This window comes from Mauremys mutica, chromosome 5, assembly GCF_020497125.1.
Source record: "Mauremys mutica isolate MM-2020 ecotype Southern chromosome 5, ASM2049712v1, whole genome shotgun sequence".
Lineage (NCBI taxonomy): Eukaryota > Metazoa > Chordata > Testudines > Geoemydidae > Mauremys > Mauremys mutica.
Genome location: NC_059076.1, coordinates 37,780,157 through 37,800,743, shown reverse-complemented (window position 1 = coordinate 37,800,743; position 20,587 = coordinate 37,780,157). Strand labels below are relative to the sequence as shown.

The following is a 20,587-nucleotide window of genomic DNA, read 5'->3' as shown; positions in this document are numbered from 1 at the left end:
TCTAGAAAATACTACACTTGTAGCTCATATTGGGCAGAATTAATGGAAAAACTAGTAAAGGCAGAATGTGTTGTGACAAAGTTCCTCCTCTACCTTGGTGGGTCCTGCGCTTATTGGCAGATTTGCTCACCTCAGTGATCTTCCCCACAGTCTGGGTCAACTTCTCCTGTGTCTGATCAGGAGTTGGGAGGTTTGGGGGGAACCCGGGCCCGCCCTCTACTCCGGGTTCCAGCCCAGGGCCCTGTGGATTGCAGCTGTCTATAGTGCCTCCTGTAACAGCTGCATGACGCTACAACTCCCTGGGCTACTTCCCCATGGTCTCCTCCAAACACCTTCTTTATCCTCACCACAGGACCTTCCTCCTGGTGTCTGATAACGCTTGTACTCCTCAGTCCTCCAGCAGCACAGCCTCTCACTCTCTGCTCCTTGCGCCTCTTGCTCCCCGCTCCTCACACGCGCTTCCTTTCCTCTGGCTCCCCCCTGACTGGAGTGAGCTCCTTTTTAAACCCAGGTGCCCTGATTAGCCTGCCTTGATTGGCTGCAGGTGTTCTAATCAGCCTCTCTGCCTTAATTGGTTCTAGCAGGTTCCTGATTACTCTAGTGCAGCCCCTGCTCTGGTCACTCAGGGAACAGAAAACTACTCATCCAGTGACCAGTATAGTTGCCCTCTACCAGACACCTGTACCCCACTGGCCTGGGTCTGTCACAGTATTTACTTTGATATTTTATGTTGGACTGTTGTGCAGTAAACATTCAGGTCCCTACAAGGGATTAGTGCCAACAGGTATCTTATGCACAGAGAATGTATATATGCAGTAGGTGACGCTTTTTTCCCCAGAGTCACTTCTGAAACAATACTAGAGGTTATTGTACTGCAGGTGCTGCCTTTCAGATGAAACACAAAACCAGGGTCCTAACTAGAGCTGGTGAGAAAATAGAAAATATATTTTGCATTTTTCTTTCATTGAAATTTTAGGAATGTTCTGACCAGCTCTAGTCCTGAGCACTTGTGTTAATCAAATAACCCTCGGCACCTTTTGCAAGAGGAAGTGTGGTGTGATTGGTGTGGTTTTTTTTTATTACAATATTGTAAATCTTTTAGGTGAAGTGTAATAGTTGGAATCAGACCTTATGACTATGTTGTTCAGTGTCAGGAAGCTTACCCAGTGGATTAATACTTTTTAAGGCGTTGCATGCTGTGAATTAATCTGACTGAATTATAAGATTGTTCGTTGTGTTCATGTTAGCAATAATAATAAATAGTAATAAAAATATTTGTATTATGGCAGAACTCAGGGGTCCCAATCAGGGACCAAGGCCCCGTTCTGCTCGGCATCATACTACGCAGATGTAATAAAAAGACAGTAGCTTACAGTCTTAAACCCTGATCCAGTAGCATATACACATGTGCTTAACTTGAAGCACATGAGTAGTATCATTGAAGTCAATGACTACTCATGTGCTTTAAAGCATATACATAAGCATTTGCAGGATTGAGGATTTAGCTTGTGACGAGAAAATAGGTGGACAAAACAGAGACATGGGGGAGGGAGGGAGTTATTTATATTTTGGTATAATAAGCAGCAGAAAGTGACGTTTGCTGACAAATTTCTATGTTCGCTGGTGGATATTTGAACTTAGGTGAACACTATTTTTAGCATCCAGGAACTCCTTGCCCAAATTGTTTAGAAACATTTTACAATGCTTCAGACCTAACCCACCAATTTTGAGGCTGACTTTTTTGTAGTTTTTAGAGGGGTGAAAATAATTCATAGATTGTAGGGCTGGAAGGGACTTTGAGAGGTCATCGAGTCCAGTCCCCTGCCCTCTTGGCAGGACCAAATACTGTCTAGACCATCCTTGATAGACATTTATCTAACCTACTCTTAAATATCTCCAGAGATGAAGATTCCACAACCTCCCTAGGCAGTTTATTCCAGTGTTTAACCACCCTGACAGTTAGGAACTTTTTCCTAATGTCCAACCTAAACCTCCCTTGCTGCAGTTTAAGCCCATTGCTTCTTGTTCTATCCTTAGAGGCTAAGATGAACAAGTTTTCTCCCTCCTCCTTATGACACCCTTTTAGATACCTGAAAACTGCTATCATGTCCCCTCTCAGTCTTCTCTTTTCCAAACTAAACAACCCCAATTCTTTCAGCCTTCCTTCATAGGTCATGTTCTCTAAACCTTTAATCATTCTTGTTGCTCTTCTCTGGACCCTCTCCAATTTCTCCACATCTTTCTTGAAATGCGGTGCCCAGAACTGGACACAATATTCCAGCTGAGGCCTAACCAGCTCAGAGTAGAGCGGAAGAATGACTTCTCGTGTCTTGCTCACAACACACCTGTTAATGCATCCCAGAATCATGTTTGCTTTTTTTTGCAACAGCATCACACTGTTGACTCATATTTAGCTTGTGGTCCACTATAATCCCTAGATCCCTTTCTGCCGTACTCCTTCCTAGACAGTCCCTTCCCATTCTGTATGTGTGAAATGGATTGTTCCTTCCTAAGTGGAGCACTTTGCATTTGTCTTTATTAAACTTCATCCTGTTTACCTCAGACCATTTCTCCAATTTGTCCAGATCATTTTGAATTATGACCCTATCCTTCAGAGCAGTTGCAATCCCTCCCAGTTTGGTATCATCTGCAAACTTAATAAGCGTACTTTCTATGCCAATATCTAAGTCGTTGATGAAGATAATGAACATAGCCGGTCCCAAAACAGACCCCTGCGGAACCCCACTTGTTATACCTTTCCGGCAGGATTGGGAACCATTAATAACTACTCTCTGAGTACGGTTATCCAGCCACTTATGCACCCACCTTATAGTAGCCCCATCTAAGTTGTATTTGCCTAGTTTATTGATAAGAATATCATGCGAGACTGTATCAAATGCCTTACTAAAGTCTAGGTATACCACATCCACCGCTTCTCCCTTATCCACAAGGCTTGTTATCCTATCAAAAAAAGCTATCAGATTGGTTTGACATGATTTGTTCTTTACAAATCCATGCTGGCTATTCCCTGTCACCTTGCCACCTTCCAAGTGTTTACAGATGATTTCCTTAATTACTTGTTCCATTATCTTCCCTGGCACAGAAGTTAAACTAACTGGTCTGTAGTTTCCTGGGTTGTTTTTATTTCCCTTTTTATAGATGGACACTATATTTACCCTTTTCCAGTCTTCTGGAATCTCTCCTGTCTCCCAGGATTTTCCAATGATAATAGCTAGAGTCTCAGATACCTCCTCTTAGCTCCTTGAGTATTCTAGGATGCATTTGATCAGGCCCTGGTGACCTGCAGGCATCTAACTTTTCTAAGTGACTGAATGATGATTTCTGTAAATGCTTTTTCATAAACTCTGTCCAACATATTATGAAGGCTGGCATTCAGGGATGGTATTCTAGCAACTGTACTGAGCTATTTCCCTGTTGAATAGTGCTCACATGAGCTCAGAAATGTGTGTTTTATTTCCTGGGCCAGATTCATTAGCTGCTTTTTAGGGCTTTCTCTCTTCCTGGGGGTGAGTATATTTGATGCAGGTACACTTATCTACATACTGTGTATGTCTGTAAATTGTGCATTCATATATAGACTTTTCATTATATTGGTTCATATGTTCAATGCTTGGGTTTGATGCATTGATTGATACTGTTTTGCATGCAGTTTCCTTATCACATGCCTGTTAGGAATTATTACATTGTTCGTTGAGGGATATTTTTGTTCTTTCCTCAACAGTGTTGCTGGGCTTCCTCTTTGCTAGAATGTTTATGTCACTTTTTGACAGCTCCTCTTTTCATGACTGTTTCATTTTCTGTATGTTTAACTTTAGAGTGCTGTTTTTTTCCCCAGAGTCTTTGGGATTTTTTGGATGGAGCTGGGGATTCTGTTTTTCCTTTATTTGTTGTACTTTGTGTAAGGCTGGTTCTCCTGCTACTGACCTGCATGGGTTTTTTATGTCTTGCTTTAAACTCATTTTTCTTTGACCTTTCTGGTACTGAAGTATGCTTCATTTCAGTTGGACCCTGATTCATCGCCAAAACATGTGGCCTCTTTGTAAAGTGCATTTGCTTGGGAGAGAAAATGGCCTTTTTGTTCCCAACGGGTAACATTTTTAAAAGCATATAAGTGACTTAGGAGCCTGCATCCCGTTTTCAAAAGTGATTTAGGCACTTAGGTATGTCTGCCATGTCCAGTCCCAATCATCTTTATTTGGGTATTGTGGCACCAGATACAGTATTAGAGAAGCTGTATGGACCCGTGTACATGATTTTGTCTTTGGTTCTGTGGTCTGAGAATGTTGCTTGGTTTGTTCACTTACTGGCATGTTTCACCAAGGCTTGCTGTACAAAAATGATTTGTTGTTTGGAGCTGAAAAAGTTTACCCTACTTACAGCACTTCTGATTTCCCCTTAAGGTATTGTTTTTTAGTAACAATGCTCTTTTCTGTCTCCAGCTGGTGATAGAAGTGACTCATCCTCTCCTTTTGCTGTTTCTCTTTCATTCTCTCCCTCACCCCAAAACACAGATAAAGAAGAAGTTCAGAGGAAGCGACAGAAGCTTATGCCTAATTTTTCTGATGGTTACGGTGGAGGCAGTGGTGCCGGAGGTGGAGGGGGTGGAATGTATGGAGGTGGAGGAAGTGGTGCTGGCTCAGGTAAAGAGAAAAGATAATTGATCTGAAGCATAAGCTTTAAATTGTAACGTGTGGTTTGTCCCTCTAGGTCATAGAAAAAGGACGTATTTATTTGTTATTGAAATTGACATGGCAAATCTCTGTATTTCTATAGGTATAGAAGGCCTGAATCTTATTTCACTTGCTTTGATGTGGAACCAGTGTAACTCCATTGACTTCAGTGAAGTTACTCTTCATTCTTACCGGTGTGAAATGAGAATCAAAGTTGTAATGTTTTCCATAAATCCTCTTCTTTCCTGTGAGAGGCCACATAACCCCCTCATTATTTTTCTTCCTTGAGGTTGTATGTCACAGATAGCTTCCTTCTGGCCAAGGAAGACTGGGCAGAAATCCTTCACACCCCATCATTGTGAATGCCAATTAGTTAATGGCAGTCGCTGTTGAGAAATTTGAAGTGGGGGGCTTAGGGCTGGGGCAGGGTATTGGGGCGCAGGGTTGGGGCACGGACTTACCTCCGGTGGCTCCTGGTCAGCGGTGCAGCCGGGTGCAGAGGCAGGTTTCCCGCTTGTCCTGACACCACGGACCACGCTGCACCCCGAAGCGGCCAGCAGGAAGTCCGGCTGCTCGGCGAAGGAAGATGCGCAAGCAGGTTTGCGTGACTCTTTCCTGCAGGCATTGCCCTCCCACCCCCATTCCCACTGGCCAGGAACCGGCCAATGGGAGTGCAGAGCTGGTGCTCGGAGTGGGGGCAGCGCACGGCACCCCAAGGCCCCACCACCTAGAAGCCAGACCCGCTGCAGGCCGCTTCCAGGGTGCAGCGCAGTGTTGAAGCAGGTAGGCACTAGCCTGCCTTAGCTGGGCAGCACCGCCAATAGGACTTTTAATGTCCAGGTCGGCAGTGCTGACCAGAGCGACCCAGTATCTGACCTGCCATGACCCAGTACTGAGTCATGACCCAAAGTTTGAAAAACGCTGGTCTAAAGCACGTTATCAGAATAAAAATCCATTATAACTACACTAATTACAGTTATTCAGGCAGCATGCCAAGCCGTTCGTTGAGCAGTAGAAGTGGTATGCTACCTCTTAAATTCTGAGAACTGCAGAGATAGAGAATGTGGCTAGCCAGGCCTCTAGACTTTCCTTTGATTGACATAGAGATAGGAGATGGGCTTTCATACGGAACATGTTATTCTAGTAGGATGGAAAATCCAAAGGACAAAATACTAAAGGAGCTGCACATAAAATACTGCTTTTCTCTGAACATTTGATTTTCATTGTATTGCTTGTTTTTGTTCTGGAGAATAATTCCAGTGATTCTTTTTCCTTTTACATTGCTGTTGTTTTTAGGGTTCGGTTACCCCTCCTATGGGTATTCTGCTTATGGAGGCATGCCTTTCCATCCAGGCACCACAAAGTCTAGTGCTGGAATGAAACATGGTAAGAAACAAAATAGCATGGTTGCCACAGTAATCTTTAGTTTACCATCTTTGCTTCAATAATCAGCAATTACTGTTAATGACTACCAAAGTGATGGAGCTTGCTCGCTCTAAACTGGACTCAAACAGGATTAAAATATGTGTGTAAACAATCATATGTGTTTACAGTGATCACTAGACGTCAGCATTAGCCAACAGAACCCCTCACTGCTGTCCCAAATAGCACAGTTTCCCCTATGATTAGAATAGACAATAATTAGATGGCAAATGCTGACATCTTAATGGTGAACTATATATGCTGTTGACTGGATTTGATGTTTATAAGCAGCAAAAACTATTTTCCCCAAGGACTTAAAAATTGGCCAGTGGACTGTGGCTTCTGTCATTATAGCCCACTGGAGGCTACTTTTTTAACCTGCGGAATATTCATTTTCCCTGAAAATGAAAAATTCCAGCCTTCAGAAAAACTGTATTATGTGATATCACATGACGTCCATATTAAATGAGTACAAATGCACAGTGAGACATGTTTGTACATTGGCTAAGCACAATCCGTGGGATAGATGGTGTTAAAGTGACAGCACCCCAGAGAAAGCACTGAGAAGCATCCTGTTTCTGTGAAGCTAAGTGCCTCAGAGGTGCCTTATTGCTCTGGGGGGAGAGTGGTCTGCAATAGCTCTTTAAAAGATACTGCATTGTCCTTGCTCTTCCCCTCCCCTTTCCAGTGAGTTGTTCCCAGCTGGCCATTCCTCTCCCTATTGTCTGGCTGGGTTAAGGGAGAGCCACAGTGTGGCCCAATGTGTGATAAACGTGTGTGGCCACTGAAAAATGAAGTTAACAGTAAGGACACACTCATTCTTTGTGCCCCAAACCAGGGAAAATCAATTCAAACCCAAAAGCCCCAGAGCTTCAGTGAAAAAGACAGATGGGGCCATTTATTTCCAACATCTGTGAGATAAATTGTACAGTCTGTTACACCAATGTCAATTTGGAATAATCCTGTTGGCTTGGTGGAGATACTGCAGACTTGTAACATTGCAACTGAGGTCAGAATTCATCCGTACATTTATTGTTAGATAATTGGTTTGTTTAATTTTATACTTTAATATGGGGCTTGGCAAAGTGAAAATCTTAAATAACTTCAGAACAAGTTACATTTCTCTCTGTGTAATGAACTTGAGAGCAGTGACTCTGTAGCATGTATTGATATAGGTCCTGATCCAGTGCCGATTGAAGTAAATGGGCATCTTTCCATTGGTTTCATTGGGGTGTGAATGAGACCCACAGAGCATTATCATGTGTACAAAAGAATCACAGTATCAAAAGACTAATGCTTTTCATTTATGTTGTAAGGAATTTCAAATGAAATGGCTGAACAGGATGGGGAAAGCTGCAATAAGCACGACGACAAACCAGATATGAAACATAACACAACAGTGGAACTCACAGAGAGGAGGGATTCCAGAGTTTGTAGTGGTGATAATAAGGAGAAGGATGTTACTTTGTCATGTACAGCTGGAGTAGCTGAAGCAGATTGTAGGTTACAGGGTAAGTGAACAAATCAGTCTATTTAGGGCCATTCATAGGGCCAATCTCATATATGGGAGAAGTCTGTGTTAAGGACTGGAAATGTCACACGTTCATGCTCACAGAGTTTCCATCTTTGCAAGGGTGGGAGGGTTAAAATTTGCTCCTGCTTGGAAATGGCAGGAGATCAGTCTCCTAAACCTGGGATCTCCCAAGATCCATGTATGCCAGTGCTATCTATGCAGAACCCCTTGTGTCTCTGCACTGCCTCCCAATGACTCTGTGATCCCATTGAAGTCCGTAGAATTACACAGGTTGTAAATCAGCAAAAGGTTTGGTCCTTGATATTTAACAAGCTTCACTGTATGTGTGGAAAGGTGTTATTTCCAAGTATGTAACTGTTGCATCATTGTTCCATGCAAATCTATTTCTAAATTGCATGCGGAGCATTTTATTAAATGTTTAATTTAATATAAACTGCATCCATTGCCAAATAAAGAATAAATTAAACAATCAAATCAGCATTGCTTCACAGCAAAGTCTTTATACAAAAAAAACAGAAAAAAGAGAAGGAATGGTTGAAGGAAGTCTTTTTGAACTAGGATGTTAGCCCTCTGGAGATTACAAATTTATATCTTTGCCTTGTCAAGCTTCCTTTTGCTGACAGCCTGATCAGTCCATATTTTGAGGGTTAGCTAGCCAGATTTTCAGATGTCTTGAGTGCCCATAACTCCCATCAAAGTCAACATCTATGAAAACCAGGCCATTTGTGTCTTGGATCATTCACTGGAGACATGCTGTTGGTTGGTTGTTATAATAGAAATGACAGATAAGGAACTTGCTTTCCCTGTCCCATGTATAATGTGTTATGTAGGGACATATTATGTTGTGTGCTGGTTTCATTATGTGTCATTTACTATAACAATTAGACAGACGTTGGATTGGGAAAACAAGTTCACACAGTAATAGGGTTTCAGTATTGAAGCCTTCCGTAAGTGGCTTCTTGGAACTTGAGAGATCATGTGGTGCCCTAGAGAGAATTGCTGCTTGCTGGCTCAGAGTCTCAACTCCTGGGTTAGTTCAGGAAACAAAACTATTAATTGATGGGTGTGCACTTGTGTGAGGGCGTGATGTTGTCTGTCTGTTTCCAATGAAAGGAAGGGCTTGGATTGTTGAATCTAAAGGTTGAGTAATAGACAGCACATCAGGAAGCTGATGATTATTTCTTTATCAATTATACAACTACTAAAAAGGAGAGAAACAGGGAATCCGATTTGTGTGAAGAATATATGCAGAAAAATTGGGTCTGTGAAGTGCACCCATGTTGTGTGTTGATTGCGTTAGCATTAGACACTAAATCTGTTGTTTAGTGCTGAGAGGTAGTTATAATTATAAGTTATAATTGTCAGACTAATGATGTGTCTGCAGGACCCACTGTCGTCAGCTAGTTGGAATGTCAGCCTGACTCGGGTACCATAGAATCATAGAATATCAGGGTTGGAAGGGACCTCAGGAGGTCATCTAGTCCAATCTCCTGCTCAAAGCAGGACCAATCCCCAGACAGATTTGATAATTACGTAACCCCTAGAGCATGGCCTACAAAAAGAAGGCATTAATACTGACCAGAGTTGAAGAGTCCCTTTTATCCCAAGCGTTAGTGTTGTTTTTTACATAGCAAAAGGTCCTGAATTTCTTTCCTCAATGTGCATATGTGTGTTTTAGCTGGCAACTGCTGTTTTCCTTGCTTGCTCATACTAATTTATTACAAGGTCCCATGAAATCTCACTTCGGAATGGTTAGGAATATAGACTGTCTGGTACAATTGACAGTCCTCTCCAGAATGGTAAATGTGGTTTGAAAGTTCATCTCGCCTCACCCTCTTCACCATACTCCCATTAAATTGGAGCTGTGGATTTTATTTGGTCAGCCGTTTGTAACTTGGTTCCACTGATGACATACGCACATCTTTCTTTCCTTTTTTTTCCCTGTAGTATATTGGGTAATTGAAATTGCTGTGGTTATGTTGCTTTGACACTAATCTGAAGATGTTGTTTAATTTAAAAATTCTCTTTGATGTATTTATGAGAGGAGGAAAGATGGTATAATTTTGCGGTTAAGGTACAGGACTGGCCGTTGAGACATGAGCTCGATTCTTGGCTCTACCACAGATTTTCTGTGTGACCTTTGACATCAGTTAACCTTCCTTTGCCTCAGTTTCCTCATTTAAACTACAAAGGTGATGTGTCGTGAAGCTACATTTATTAATGTTTGTAGAGCAATTTGAGATGCTGAGAATGAACCATAGAAACATGAAGTATTTCAAAGTTCTGTGAGCAGGCTCTCTTCCCAAACTGCTCTCAGATATAATCCACTAGTATGCATAGTTCAAATTTACCCCCTTTACAGAGTGCGGCTCAAGTCTTCTCCCCAGATGTAGTTGCTCCTAGGATTCCTCTCCCCTGACTATTCAGCCCATATACTAGTTCATCTGTATGTGGTAATTAGCTGTAGGAGCCTTTGTGAGTCAGCAGAATGTACTTAACAGTATGCGCTTAACATTCCCCAGGCAGAATCAACACCTGCTGAATGTTGTGAAGTGCTTCAGAAAAACCCTCCCAGCCTGTTACAAACCCCACACCTGTTGTGTTATATCTGGACATTGCACTGAGATAATTTGTAACTCTGATGAACGCAATGATTTGTGTTGCAGATGATCTGTTCCTGGAGAAGGCAATGCAGCTTGCTAAACGTCATGCCAATGCTCTTTTTGACTACGCTGTAACTGGTGATGTGAAGATGCTACTAGCTGTTCAGCGACATCTTACTGCCGTCCAGGATGAAAATGGTGACAAGTAAGTCACTACTGGGTGAGGCCTGGATTTATTGAGTTGAACATTTCTGTCCCTTATTCCACAGGAGTGTAATCAGCTCATTCTTGTCATCAGCGGTTTGGGGCAGTCAATGGATCATTGTGGTAGGAGTTTACTAATCAGATAAATATTTTTCACCATCACATCCCTACCTGCCCATCGCCTCACCTTTTAGAGTCTTCCCTCATTACATCTGCAAGGATGTCATTCATTACAATAAATTCATGTAGCACAGTATTTATTATTACCAATCCAGTTAATTCATGTTTGTAAAGCACCTTGAGATTCTTGGCTTTAAATCACTAAGGCACTGAGGATATAATCCAGCTCAGTGCAGAGGGCCCACACAACACCCTGCACTCCATTTAATCCCATATACTAAAGTGGAGCCTAAGGTGCAGTTTGTTGTACAATGAAAAGTGACTTTGTAGAAATAGTATCAGAGGGGTAGCCGTGTTAGTCTGGATCTGTAAAAGCAGCAAAGAGTCTTGTGGCACCTTATAGACTAACAGACGTATTGGAGCATGAGCTTTCGTGGGTGAATACGCATGCATCCAACGAAGTGGGTATTCACCCACGAAAGCTCATGCTCCAAAACGTCTGTTAGTCTATAAGGTGTCACAAGACACTCTGCTGCTTTTGTAGAAATAATATCATGTGGTTCCATGCTGATTGTCTCTCAGTGAGACCACACACAATTTTCTCAGTTTATTCCCCTGATCACCAGTAGTAAAAATTCTGTAGACCTAAATTTTGCCCTCTCTTATATCCGTACAATCCCATTGCCTTCAGCGGTTGCACAGATGTAAGCGGCAACAGAATCTGGCTCTGTAGTCAGAACTTATTTAGCAATCCTGTTTGATCATGTGTGAGCCAAAGTAGAATCCAACTCACTCCTCCTCAGTTGCAGTGACTCCACGGTGCTAAAAGGAATAAAATGTAGCAAGAAACCTACTTTTTCAAAACTAAATTCAGTAGATGCAACTCTGAATACAGGCCAAGAGCAAATCTATTGAATAAGAAATTACCATGTTTCCACTGCAACTTTTCAAAGGATGACTGTATTTTAAATGGCATGGAGGTCTTGGACTGGTGATTTCCTCTAAATCGAAGCATAACATACTGTAGAAGCATTTCAAAGCCGACAGTCTGTAGCTGCCACATGAGAAATTACACTTGACAAATACATACTATTAAGTGTTTTGATAACCTATTGGGAGGCTGCTGTTTTTGTTGCAGTTTCTGTGAAAATGGATTTCAGATTACTGAAAAAGCAAGGAACATTAAGTGTTTCAAAAAGATAGCTAATTTATTATTAGAGACAGTGGTTATTTTAAAGCACTTTGCTTGCCCAATTTTGGACAATCTAATGTCTGTTTTGAAGACAACAGGAATAAGAATGAGCAGGAAACAGCAATAAAATTGTTAGAACTTTTGGTGATGAATTTTCTGGATGAAATGAATTGTTAGTCTCAGTCCAGTTCCCAGTTAACTTACTGACAGTTTCAGCAAAGGCAAAGAACTGAATGATCCATTGAAAATAAACTACATAGAGGCAGTCCTTTTGGATCAAGGTTATGATCCATGGCGTGGGAGCTTACACTGCTGCCCCCATGCTGTAGCTGTCATGTGGATAAATAGCAGATTTCAGTCTCCGGGATCTTGAGACCTAGTTCCTTTCCTGAGTGCTCAGTTCATATACCCACTTCAGAAATACCAAATAAAATAGCAAACTCTTGATGATTGTGGCTGCCAGCTTTCTTGCAAGAGTTGTTTTACAGCACAGAACTACAGAATCTAGGATCAATGCCCATCGTTTTTCTACTAAAATCTGTTAACAAATCTGATTGCCTTTAATAAAAATATGTAACTGATGAAAGTATATTTAAATGACCCTAAATTTGTTTTAAATATTTTGAATTTGAATTCTGAGATAAAAATAAAAACTCATTTAATAAATTCAGTAACACACTTCAAGAAAGACAATTGTACTGGATACCCACAATTCCCTGGTTATCTGGTGGCCTTGTGACCTTGTGCCTCGCACTGTAGTGCCAGAAGATACATTATTAAAGCTGCCCACCTTATTAGACCATTCAATGAATTAGTGGATGTTTCACGGAATATATATTCAACAATTCTTTACAGAGTTAATTACAGTTACAGGGTAGAATAATAATATTAGGAGAAGGAAAGAGAAATAAGGAATGAAGGACAAAGGAGAAGCAGTATATTTAAGATATGAATATAGGCAGACTGTCAGTGTTATAAGACGTCTGTTCCATTTGGCAAGAGCTGCAGAGGAGGCAGCTCTTCTATAGGAGTGGCGAGACTGTAAGAGGAGGCCAATGCTAGACAAGTGGAGAAAGAAAGGGAAGAAGTAGCACAGTATTGCCAACCCCAAACGTTCTAAATTAATGAGCCAGTCCCCCCCTCCCCACCCAATCATGAGATTGGCTTTAAAACATCTGGGGAGGGGGGCGTTTACCTTCTGGTTTCTGAATTGTTTGGCTGCACTACAGTCACTGTTTCAAGCTTTCCTCCGCAACCATGAGGACGAGAAACTTTGTTTTTAATTAAAGCTCAGATTTGCCCTTATTAGAATGACTTCAGGAGTTGGGGGCTTAAGAAATATTATATATTGCAAGAGACACAGTAAAACCTGAGAGTCAGCGACAGAAGAGAAGTTCAGAAATTAGACCAGAGTAAGTCCAGGCAGGGTTTCAAAACAAAGAGGGCAGTTTTGAACTGAATCTGGAAATGAACAGAGGGGCTATTTAGGTATTTTACAGTTTGGGTGATAGGATTGTACTACTTTGATTTTGTTACAATTTTGAGAGAGCTGGGACTTGGGAAGAAAGTAGGAAATGGAGTTATAATAGTCTGAGTGGTCTTGTCTTGTGTGGTCACTTACATATTAAAGGGTTTTCCCCTTGGGCAAGACATCTCCAGCTAACTTTGAGTCTGGGGGTCCTTAGTCACCTTCTTTATGAAAATGAAGACAAGAAAAAAATGACAAAGTTGGGGAAATCCCCATGGGAAAATCTACTTTAGTTACACAGAATCCTGTGGAAATTCTGTATGCAAGCTCTGAAAGTGTGAAACTTTTCATGTGCTTTCTGCTTCTAAAACAGTGGTGGGCAGCCTCCGGCCTGCGAGCCACAGGTTGCCCACCACTGTTCTAAAATAGTCCAGGCTTTTTAACACACTGTAAATCATTGTCTCTATGATCCGAAGCTTGCTATAAATAATACCAGATTTGGAGTAGGAGTCACATTTACACTTATGCCATCACATCCCCCCCACTGGTTCTGTGCTAATTTTGAATTAAAATTAACAACTAGGTTATTGATTGAAAGGTTTAAAGAGGGAGGGAATAATCTTCTTTATACAATACACTGTCTTTTTAATACCACTCTATTTTGTGCACTAAGGCAGATATTTACACCTTGGATTTCAGATGTGAAACCTCATTTCCACTGAAATCAATGGGAATTAGGTACCTAAATACCATTGAGGATCTGGACCTTAGAGCCCAATTGAGCTGTCAGGACAATAAATGGAAAAACACCTGTTGTTGTCAATGGGAATTGGATCAGAACCTTACTGAAAATTGTTTGATTTTTGCAATTAAAGTGAACTTGGTTTTGTTTGATTTCATTTCAGTGTCCTTCACTTAGCAATTATCCACCTTCATTCTGAGCTGGTGAGAAACCTCTTAGAAGTGGTGCTGGATTTTAATTTGGATGACATCATCAATATGAGAAATGACCTTTATCAGGTATGCCAGAATGCAGTGATAAGTGATGTTAATCATTCAACTGGTAACAGAAATTTTCTGCAATTTATTTTTTCCTGTAAAACTATAATGCAAATAGTTCAGAAATTCATAGACTGTGGGACACAATGACAGACTGAAAGGTGGTAACAGAGCGTGCATACTCTCATTGGTGCAGATGTGCAACTTCAATTATTGTTACAGAATATGTTTATTGTAGAACAGAACCCATATTTTATACCATTTATCTTCATTTTCTGTTCAGTCTTTTTTTACCATGCTGCTCTGTTACTAAACTAGTGGTCTCAGTCGTGGTGTGCCAACCTTGTCAGCATGTTTTGAGCTTTCAAATGCCATGCTCCTTCAGGCTGGCAGATCAGTTGCTGGGTCACATATGGGCAGAAGGGGGCATGTGTAACAAATAATGCACTTTATAGTAGCCACTTCAAGTCAATATCCGCACCCAGAAATAGAGCTCAGAGATTCTCGTTTCCTTTCATCGTTCACATGTGCAATAAAAAGAGATGCTTAACCCAATACTCTCTTCATTTAGAGAAGAATTGTTAGGTCCTGGAAGCATGAGCCTGAAACTTGCACATCCCCAGCCCAGACATGTTCAAAGAATTGTGGAAATCCTCCTATAAAGGGTCTGTTTCCACATCCCCTACTATAAACACAAAAGGTCTATATGCCTGCTAGGAAAAACACATAATACTCCCCTGGTAGAGGTGTACCAATGGTAGTAAGAAAGAAAAGCAGACAAGGCTCAGGCAATGTTACTGTTTTATCTAACTCCACTCAGAGATGCACCAGTAAAGCGTTTCAGGTCTGATTTTTTCCCTATTTAGATAAGGCCAAAGGGCATGATTTTTCACAGTCTTGTGCCTTTTGTAGTTATTTTCACTGGTGTAAAGTGAGTCTAACATTAGTGTAAATGAGTGGAGAATTCTGGCTTGATAGTGTTTTACACCCACTCCCTTTCTACAGGTAGAATGGCTATACAAGGAACAAGGCAGTAGTAGGTTTCAGGTTCTCAGCATCTATTACAATCCCTATTTAAACCTTCAAAGTCTCCTTAGAGTGGGTATTTTGTAAACCAAAAGCTGGAGAGGGTGGAATACTTTAAATCTACAGAGCCAGATTCTGTTGGATTTGGAAATGGATTTATACATGTGCTCCAGAAATAACTAACGACTCCAGACGGTGTTTTTGTACTGATGATTCTGGTGACATTCACAAACAACTGTAGCCTCACCCCTTGTAGTTTACATTATCACTAGACTCTTGGGATGAAATTAATCATTTTTTATGCATAGTTGAGTATATTCCTTAATATAGTAATCAGAATATGAAGTTGAATTTGGGCTTGATTTTGCTTTTATACGGTGTGATATGATATATTTTTAAAGGCTAAGAATCTGATTTCCCTCACAGTAAGAAGGCTTGCTGTACAAATACAATAATATCTGTAAAAAAGGTTCAGTATGATGCTGTTTACCCACCAGAATGTCACTGCTGCAGTATACAGTCCCTCCTGTTGAAGTATAAACACAAATCTTAGTTAGAGGCAGTAAAAGCCTTGAAGTCTAATGTTGGTGTTGCAGTTGATAGCATTGTCATACTAATGGAGAACATGCAGATTATATCACCTATCTAGACAGAAATTATATAAATACAACATTCTTCTGTGTTTTGTCATTTTTTAAAAAGAAAACACCAGATTTACATTTAATATGCCTAGTCATTTTAAAGGATTTAGGGGACATAGTCATGGAGTTTTTCCTAGGAATGGAATCAGCAGAGTGGTTCAGCTACAGATGGGAAGGCTGGATTTGGGTTTATACTCCCTGTGTGACACAGAACTCAGGTCTTTTTGGGTCCAGGCAAGCACAGGGATTGGTTTTAGGCCAGATAATCCACTTCCACGTGGATCCTTTCACTTCCTCAGTCCTCCACCCTGTGCAACTCCCTAAAAGCTCGACTACTTGGTCTGGACAATAGAGAGTCGATTTGCCTCTTAGAACCCAGTCCTTGCACACACGAAGCTCCCATTGACTTCACTGGGAGTTTTGAAAGCCTGAGGAATGGATGATCAAGCACTTAATCTGAATGCTGATACTGGGCTATGGGGATTTTATGGTCCTTTAAGTACAAGTATGAATCGTGTTCACAGTTCAGTGGAAGGAAATATATACTAGTTTGCATCTAGCATTTCAATTATTGTAGTATCTTTTTGTGTAAGAATAAAACATTAAAATTATTAAAATCACTGTGAGTAATTTTTAAGAGGCTTCTATGAAAATGACATATTTGTTGCTCACTTTCTTGTGGTTACTTCTCCCTCCATTTTCTAGGCACCATTGCACTTGGCAGTTATCACAAAGCAGGCAGATGTGGTAGAGGACTTGCTGAGGGCTGGAGCTGATGTCAGCCTTCTGGATCGACATGGCAATTCTATCTTGCATCTAGCTGCCAAAGAAGGAGATGACAAGGTTTTAAATATACTCCTTAAGCATGAGAAGACATCTCCAATGATCAACTATTCAAATGGGGAAGGTATGGAAGGATCACGGCGATTTTTCATATTATCTCTTGGACACGCGTATTAATTATGCTTCCAGTTCCACATGCAGGGCCAGTTAGACAGAATTGCAGGGTCCCAATGTTCGGGGAGATGATGGTGTTTGGAGGAGGGATTTAGGTTTAATAGGAACTGGAGAACCTTTGGGGAAAGAAGGAGCCTATATAGGAAGGATGGGCTCCACCTAAACCAAAACAGAACCAGATTGCTGGCATGTAAAACTTAAAAAGTCATAGAGGAGTTTTTAAACTAAGGGCTGGGGGAAAGCCGACAGGTATGAAGGAGCACACAGTTGAGACAGACACATCCCTTAGGGAAGGATTTATTAAAGAGGATACTCTGTATCCTAGTAAAGAGGAGACGGTAGAAGTTGATAAAGTACAGGTAGAAACTGAAGAGAAACAGTCAAACAAAAAAAATTCCCATTCAATTAAATCATATGAAGGCAGAAAATTAAATGTTGACAAATGTTATAAGTTGTTCTATACAAATTCAAGAAGTCTAAATAGTAAGAACTTGAATGCCTATTATTAAATGAGGATATTTATATAATAGGCATCACAGAAACTTGGTAGAATGATGATAATCAATGGGACATAGTAATATCAGGGTACAAAATATATAGGAATGACAGAGTAGGTTGCACTGGTAGGGGCCGGTGAAAGAAAGCATAGTCAAAAATAGTAAAAAAAACTTAAATAAATCAAACTGTACCATAGAATCTCTATGGATAAAAATTCCATGCTTGAATAATAAGAGTATAGAAGTAGGAATATACTACCAACCAACTGACCAGAATGGTGACTGTGATTGTAAAATGCTCAGGGAGAATAGAGAGGTTACAAAAACAGAAAACCTAGTAATAATGGGGGATTTCAACTGTCCCCGTATTGACTTGGAACATTTAACCTCAGGATGGGATATAAATATAAAATTTCATTGTACTCTTCAGTCGTGACAATGAACTGACATTAGAATAACTGTTGCTACACCTAAGAGTTTATGGGCAATCTGGATTAATGGAATACATGAAACTGGGCTATAGAAATTTAGGGGGCCCTAGTTGTCATGGCATAATGTATGATATCCGATACATTAAATATTACAGGAGACTAAGGTCCACGCTTTATAAAGACAAGCCATTGTCCAGGCCTTTTAAGAACATAAGAACGGCCATACTGGGTCAAGACCAAAGGTCCATCCAGCCCAGTATCCTGTCTGCCGACAGTGGCCAATGCCAGGTGCCCCAGAGAGGGTGAACCTAACAGGTAACGATCAAGTGATCTCTCTCCTGCCATCCATCTCTACCCTCTGATAAACAGAGGCTAGGGACACCATTCCTTATCCATCCTGGCTAATAGCCATTAATGGACTTAATCTCCATGAATTTATCTAGTTCTCTTTTAAACCCTGTTATAGTCCTAGCCTTCACAACCTCTTCAGGCAAGGAGTTCCACAAGTTGACTGTACGCTGTGTGAAGAAGATCATTTTCTTATCAGTTCAAATTTCCATTCTATTTGATCTTTAGGATATTAGAATCTTATTGCTTTAACTAGTTTATTCCTTTTTTCTTTAGAAGGGATTAAAGAGAGTCACTGTTCTTTATAATACAAAGAAAATGTATTTTTAACATGTGCATTCCTATTAAAAGTTTTTAAAAGTGGCACCATTCTAGACACCATTAATGATTGCTTCTTGGAGCAGCTAGTTTTGGAACCCATAAGTGGGGAGAGACAATTCTTGATTTAGTCCTAAATGGCGCACAGGATCTGGTCAAGAGGTGACTATAGCTGAACCTCTCCGGAATGACAACTATACTGTAATTAAATGCAACATCCTTGTAGGGGGGTAATACCAAAGAAACCCACCACAGTAGCATTTAAGTTAAAAAAAGGGCAACTACACAAAAATGAGGAGGCCAATTAAACAGAAATTTAAAGGAACAGTCACAAGAGTGAAATGCCTGCAAGCTGCATGGGAACTTTTAAAAAACATCATAATAGAGGCTCAAACTATAGGTATACCCCAAATTTTAAAAAAATCAGTAAGTGGACTAAAAAATGCCACCACAGCTAAACAGAGTAAAAGAGGCAGTTGGAAAAAGAAAGGCATCTTTTGAACATTGGAAGTCAAATCCGATTGAGGAACATAAACTCTGGCTAGTTAAATGTAACATTGTAATTAGGCAAGCCAAAAAAGAATTTGAAGAGCAACTAACAGAAGACACACAAATTTATAGCACAAATTTTGTTTAAGTACATCAGAAACAGAAAGTCTGCCAAACAATCAGGAGGGCCACTGGACAATCAAGGTGTTAAAAGAGCACTCAAGGAAGACAAGGCCATTGCAGAGTAGCTAAATGAATTCTTTGCATCAGTCTTCACTGCAGAGGATATGATAGAGATTCCCACATCTGAGCCGTTTTGTTTTTAGGTGACAGATCTAAAGAACTGCCCCAGAGTGAGATGTCAGTACAGGAGGTTTTGGAACAAATTGATAAATTAAAGAGTTATAAATCACCAGGACCAGATGGTATTCACCCAAGAGTTCTGAAGGAACTCAAATATGCAATTACAGAACTACTAACTGTGGTATATAACCCATCACTTAAATCACCCTTTGTACCAGATGACTGGAGGATAGCTAATATAATGCTGATTTTTTAAAAAAGTCTCTCGAGGCAATCCTGGCAATTACAGACTGGTAAGCCTAACTTCAGTACCAGGCAAATTATTTGAAACTATAATGAAGAAAAGAATTATTAGACACATAGATGAACATGGTATGTGAAGAAGAATCAACATGGCTTTTGTATATGGAAATCATGCAACATCAATCTATTAGAATTCTTTAAGGGGGTCACTAAACATATGGAGAAGGGTGATTAAGTGTATAGGATACATGGACTTTCAGAAAGCCTTTGACAAAGTCCCTTACCAAAGACTCTTGAGCAAAGTAGGCAGCCGTGGGATAAGAGGAAAGGTCCTCTCATGGATCAGTAACTGGTTGAAAGATAGGAAACATCTGGTAGGAATAAACCACCGGTTTTCCTGGTGGAGAGAGGTCTGCCAAAGGTCTATACTGGAACCAGTTCTGTTCAACATATTCATAAATGATCTGGACAGTGTGGTAAACAGTCAAGTGCCAAAGATTGTTGTTGATACAAAATTACTCAAGATAGTTAAGTCCAAAGCAGACTGTGAAGAGATACAAAGGGATCTCACAAAGCTGGGTGACTGGACAACAAAATGGCAGATGAAATGCAGTGTTGATAAATGCAAAGTAATGTACATTAGAAAACGTAATCCCAAGTAAACATACAAAATTATGAAGTCTAAATGAGCTGTTAACGCTCAAGAAAGAGATCTTGGAGTCATTGTGGATAGTTCTCTGAAAACATCTGCTTAGCTAACAGAATGTTAGGAACCATTAGGAAAGGGATAAATAGTAAGACAGCAGATATCGTAATGCCACATTATAAATCCATGATATGCCCACGCCTTTAATACTGCATGCAGTTCTAGTCACCCCATGTCTAAAAAGATATATTAGAATTGCAAAAAGTGCAGAAAGGGACAATAAAAATTATTAGGGGCATGGAACAACTTAATAAGACTGGAAAAGAGCTTGTAAAAGAGACAACTAAGACGGGATATGATAGAGGTCTATAAAATCATGGGTGTGGAGAAAGTGAATAAGGAAGTGTTGTTTACTCCTTCACATAGTACAGGAACAAGGGGTCACCCAATGAAAT

The 20,587-nt window shown here is 40.5% G+C and overlaps 1 protein-coding gene across 4 annotated transcripts in view; it reads left to right on the top strand.

The window, feature by feature from the left end:
* Nucleotides 1–20,587, top strand: part of NFKB1 (nuclear factor kappa B subunit 1) — an 84,216-nt gene that overhangs the window by 54,212 nt on the left and 9,417 nt on the right. For all 4 annotated transcript variants that reach the window (XM_045018468.1, XM_045018465.1, XM_045018466.1 and 1 more), the window contains exons 12-17: nt 4,533–4,661; nt 5,988–6,077; nt 7,430–7,624; nt 10,314–10,455; nt 14,140–14,254; nt 16,606–16,807. In XM_045018468.1, coding sequence (XP_044874403.1) covers nt 4,533–4,661; nt 5,988–6,077; nt 7,430–7,624; nt 10,314–10,455; nt 14,140–14,254; nt 16,606–16,807 — 873 coding nt within the window. The remainder of the gene's footprint in view (nt 1–4,532; nt 4,662–5,987; nt 6,078–7,429; nt 7,625–10,313; nt 10,456–14,139; nt 14,255–16,605; nt 16,808–20,587) is intronic.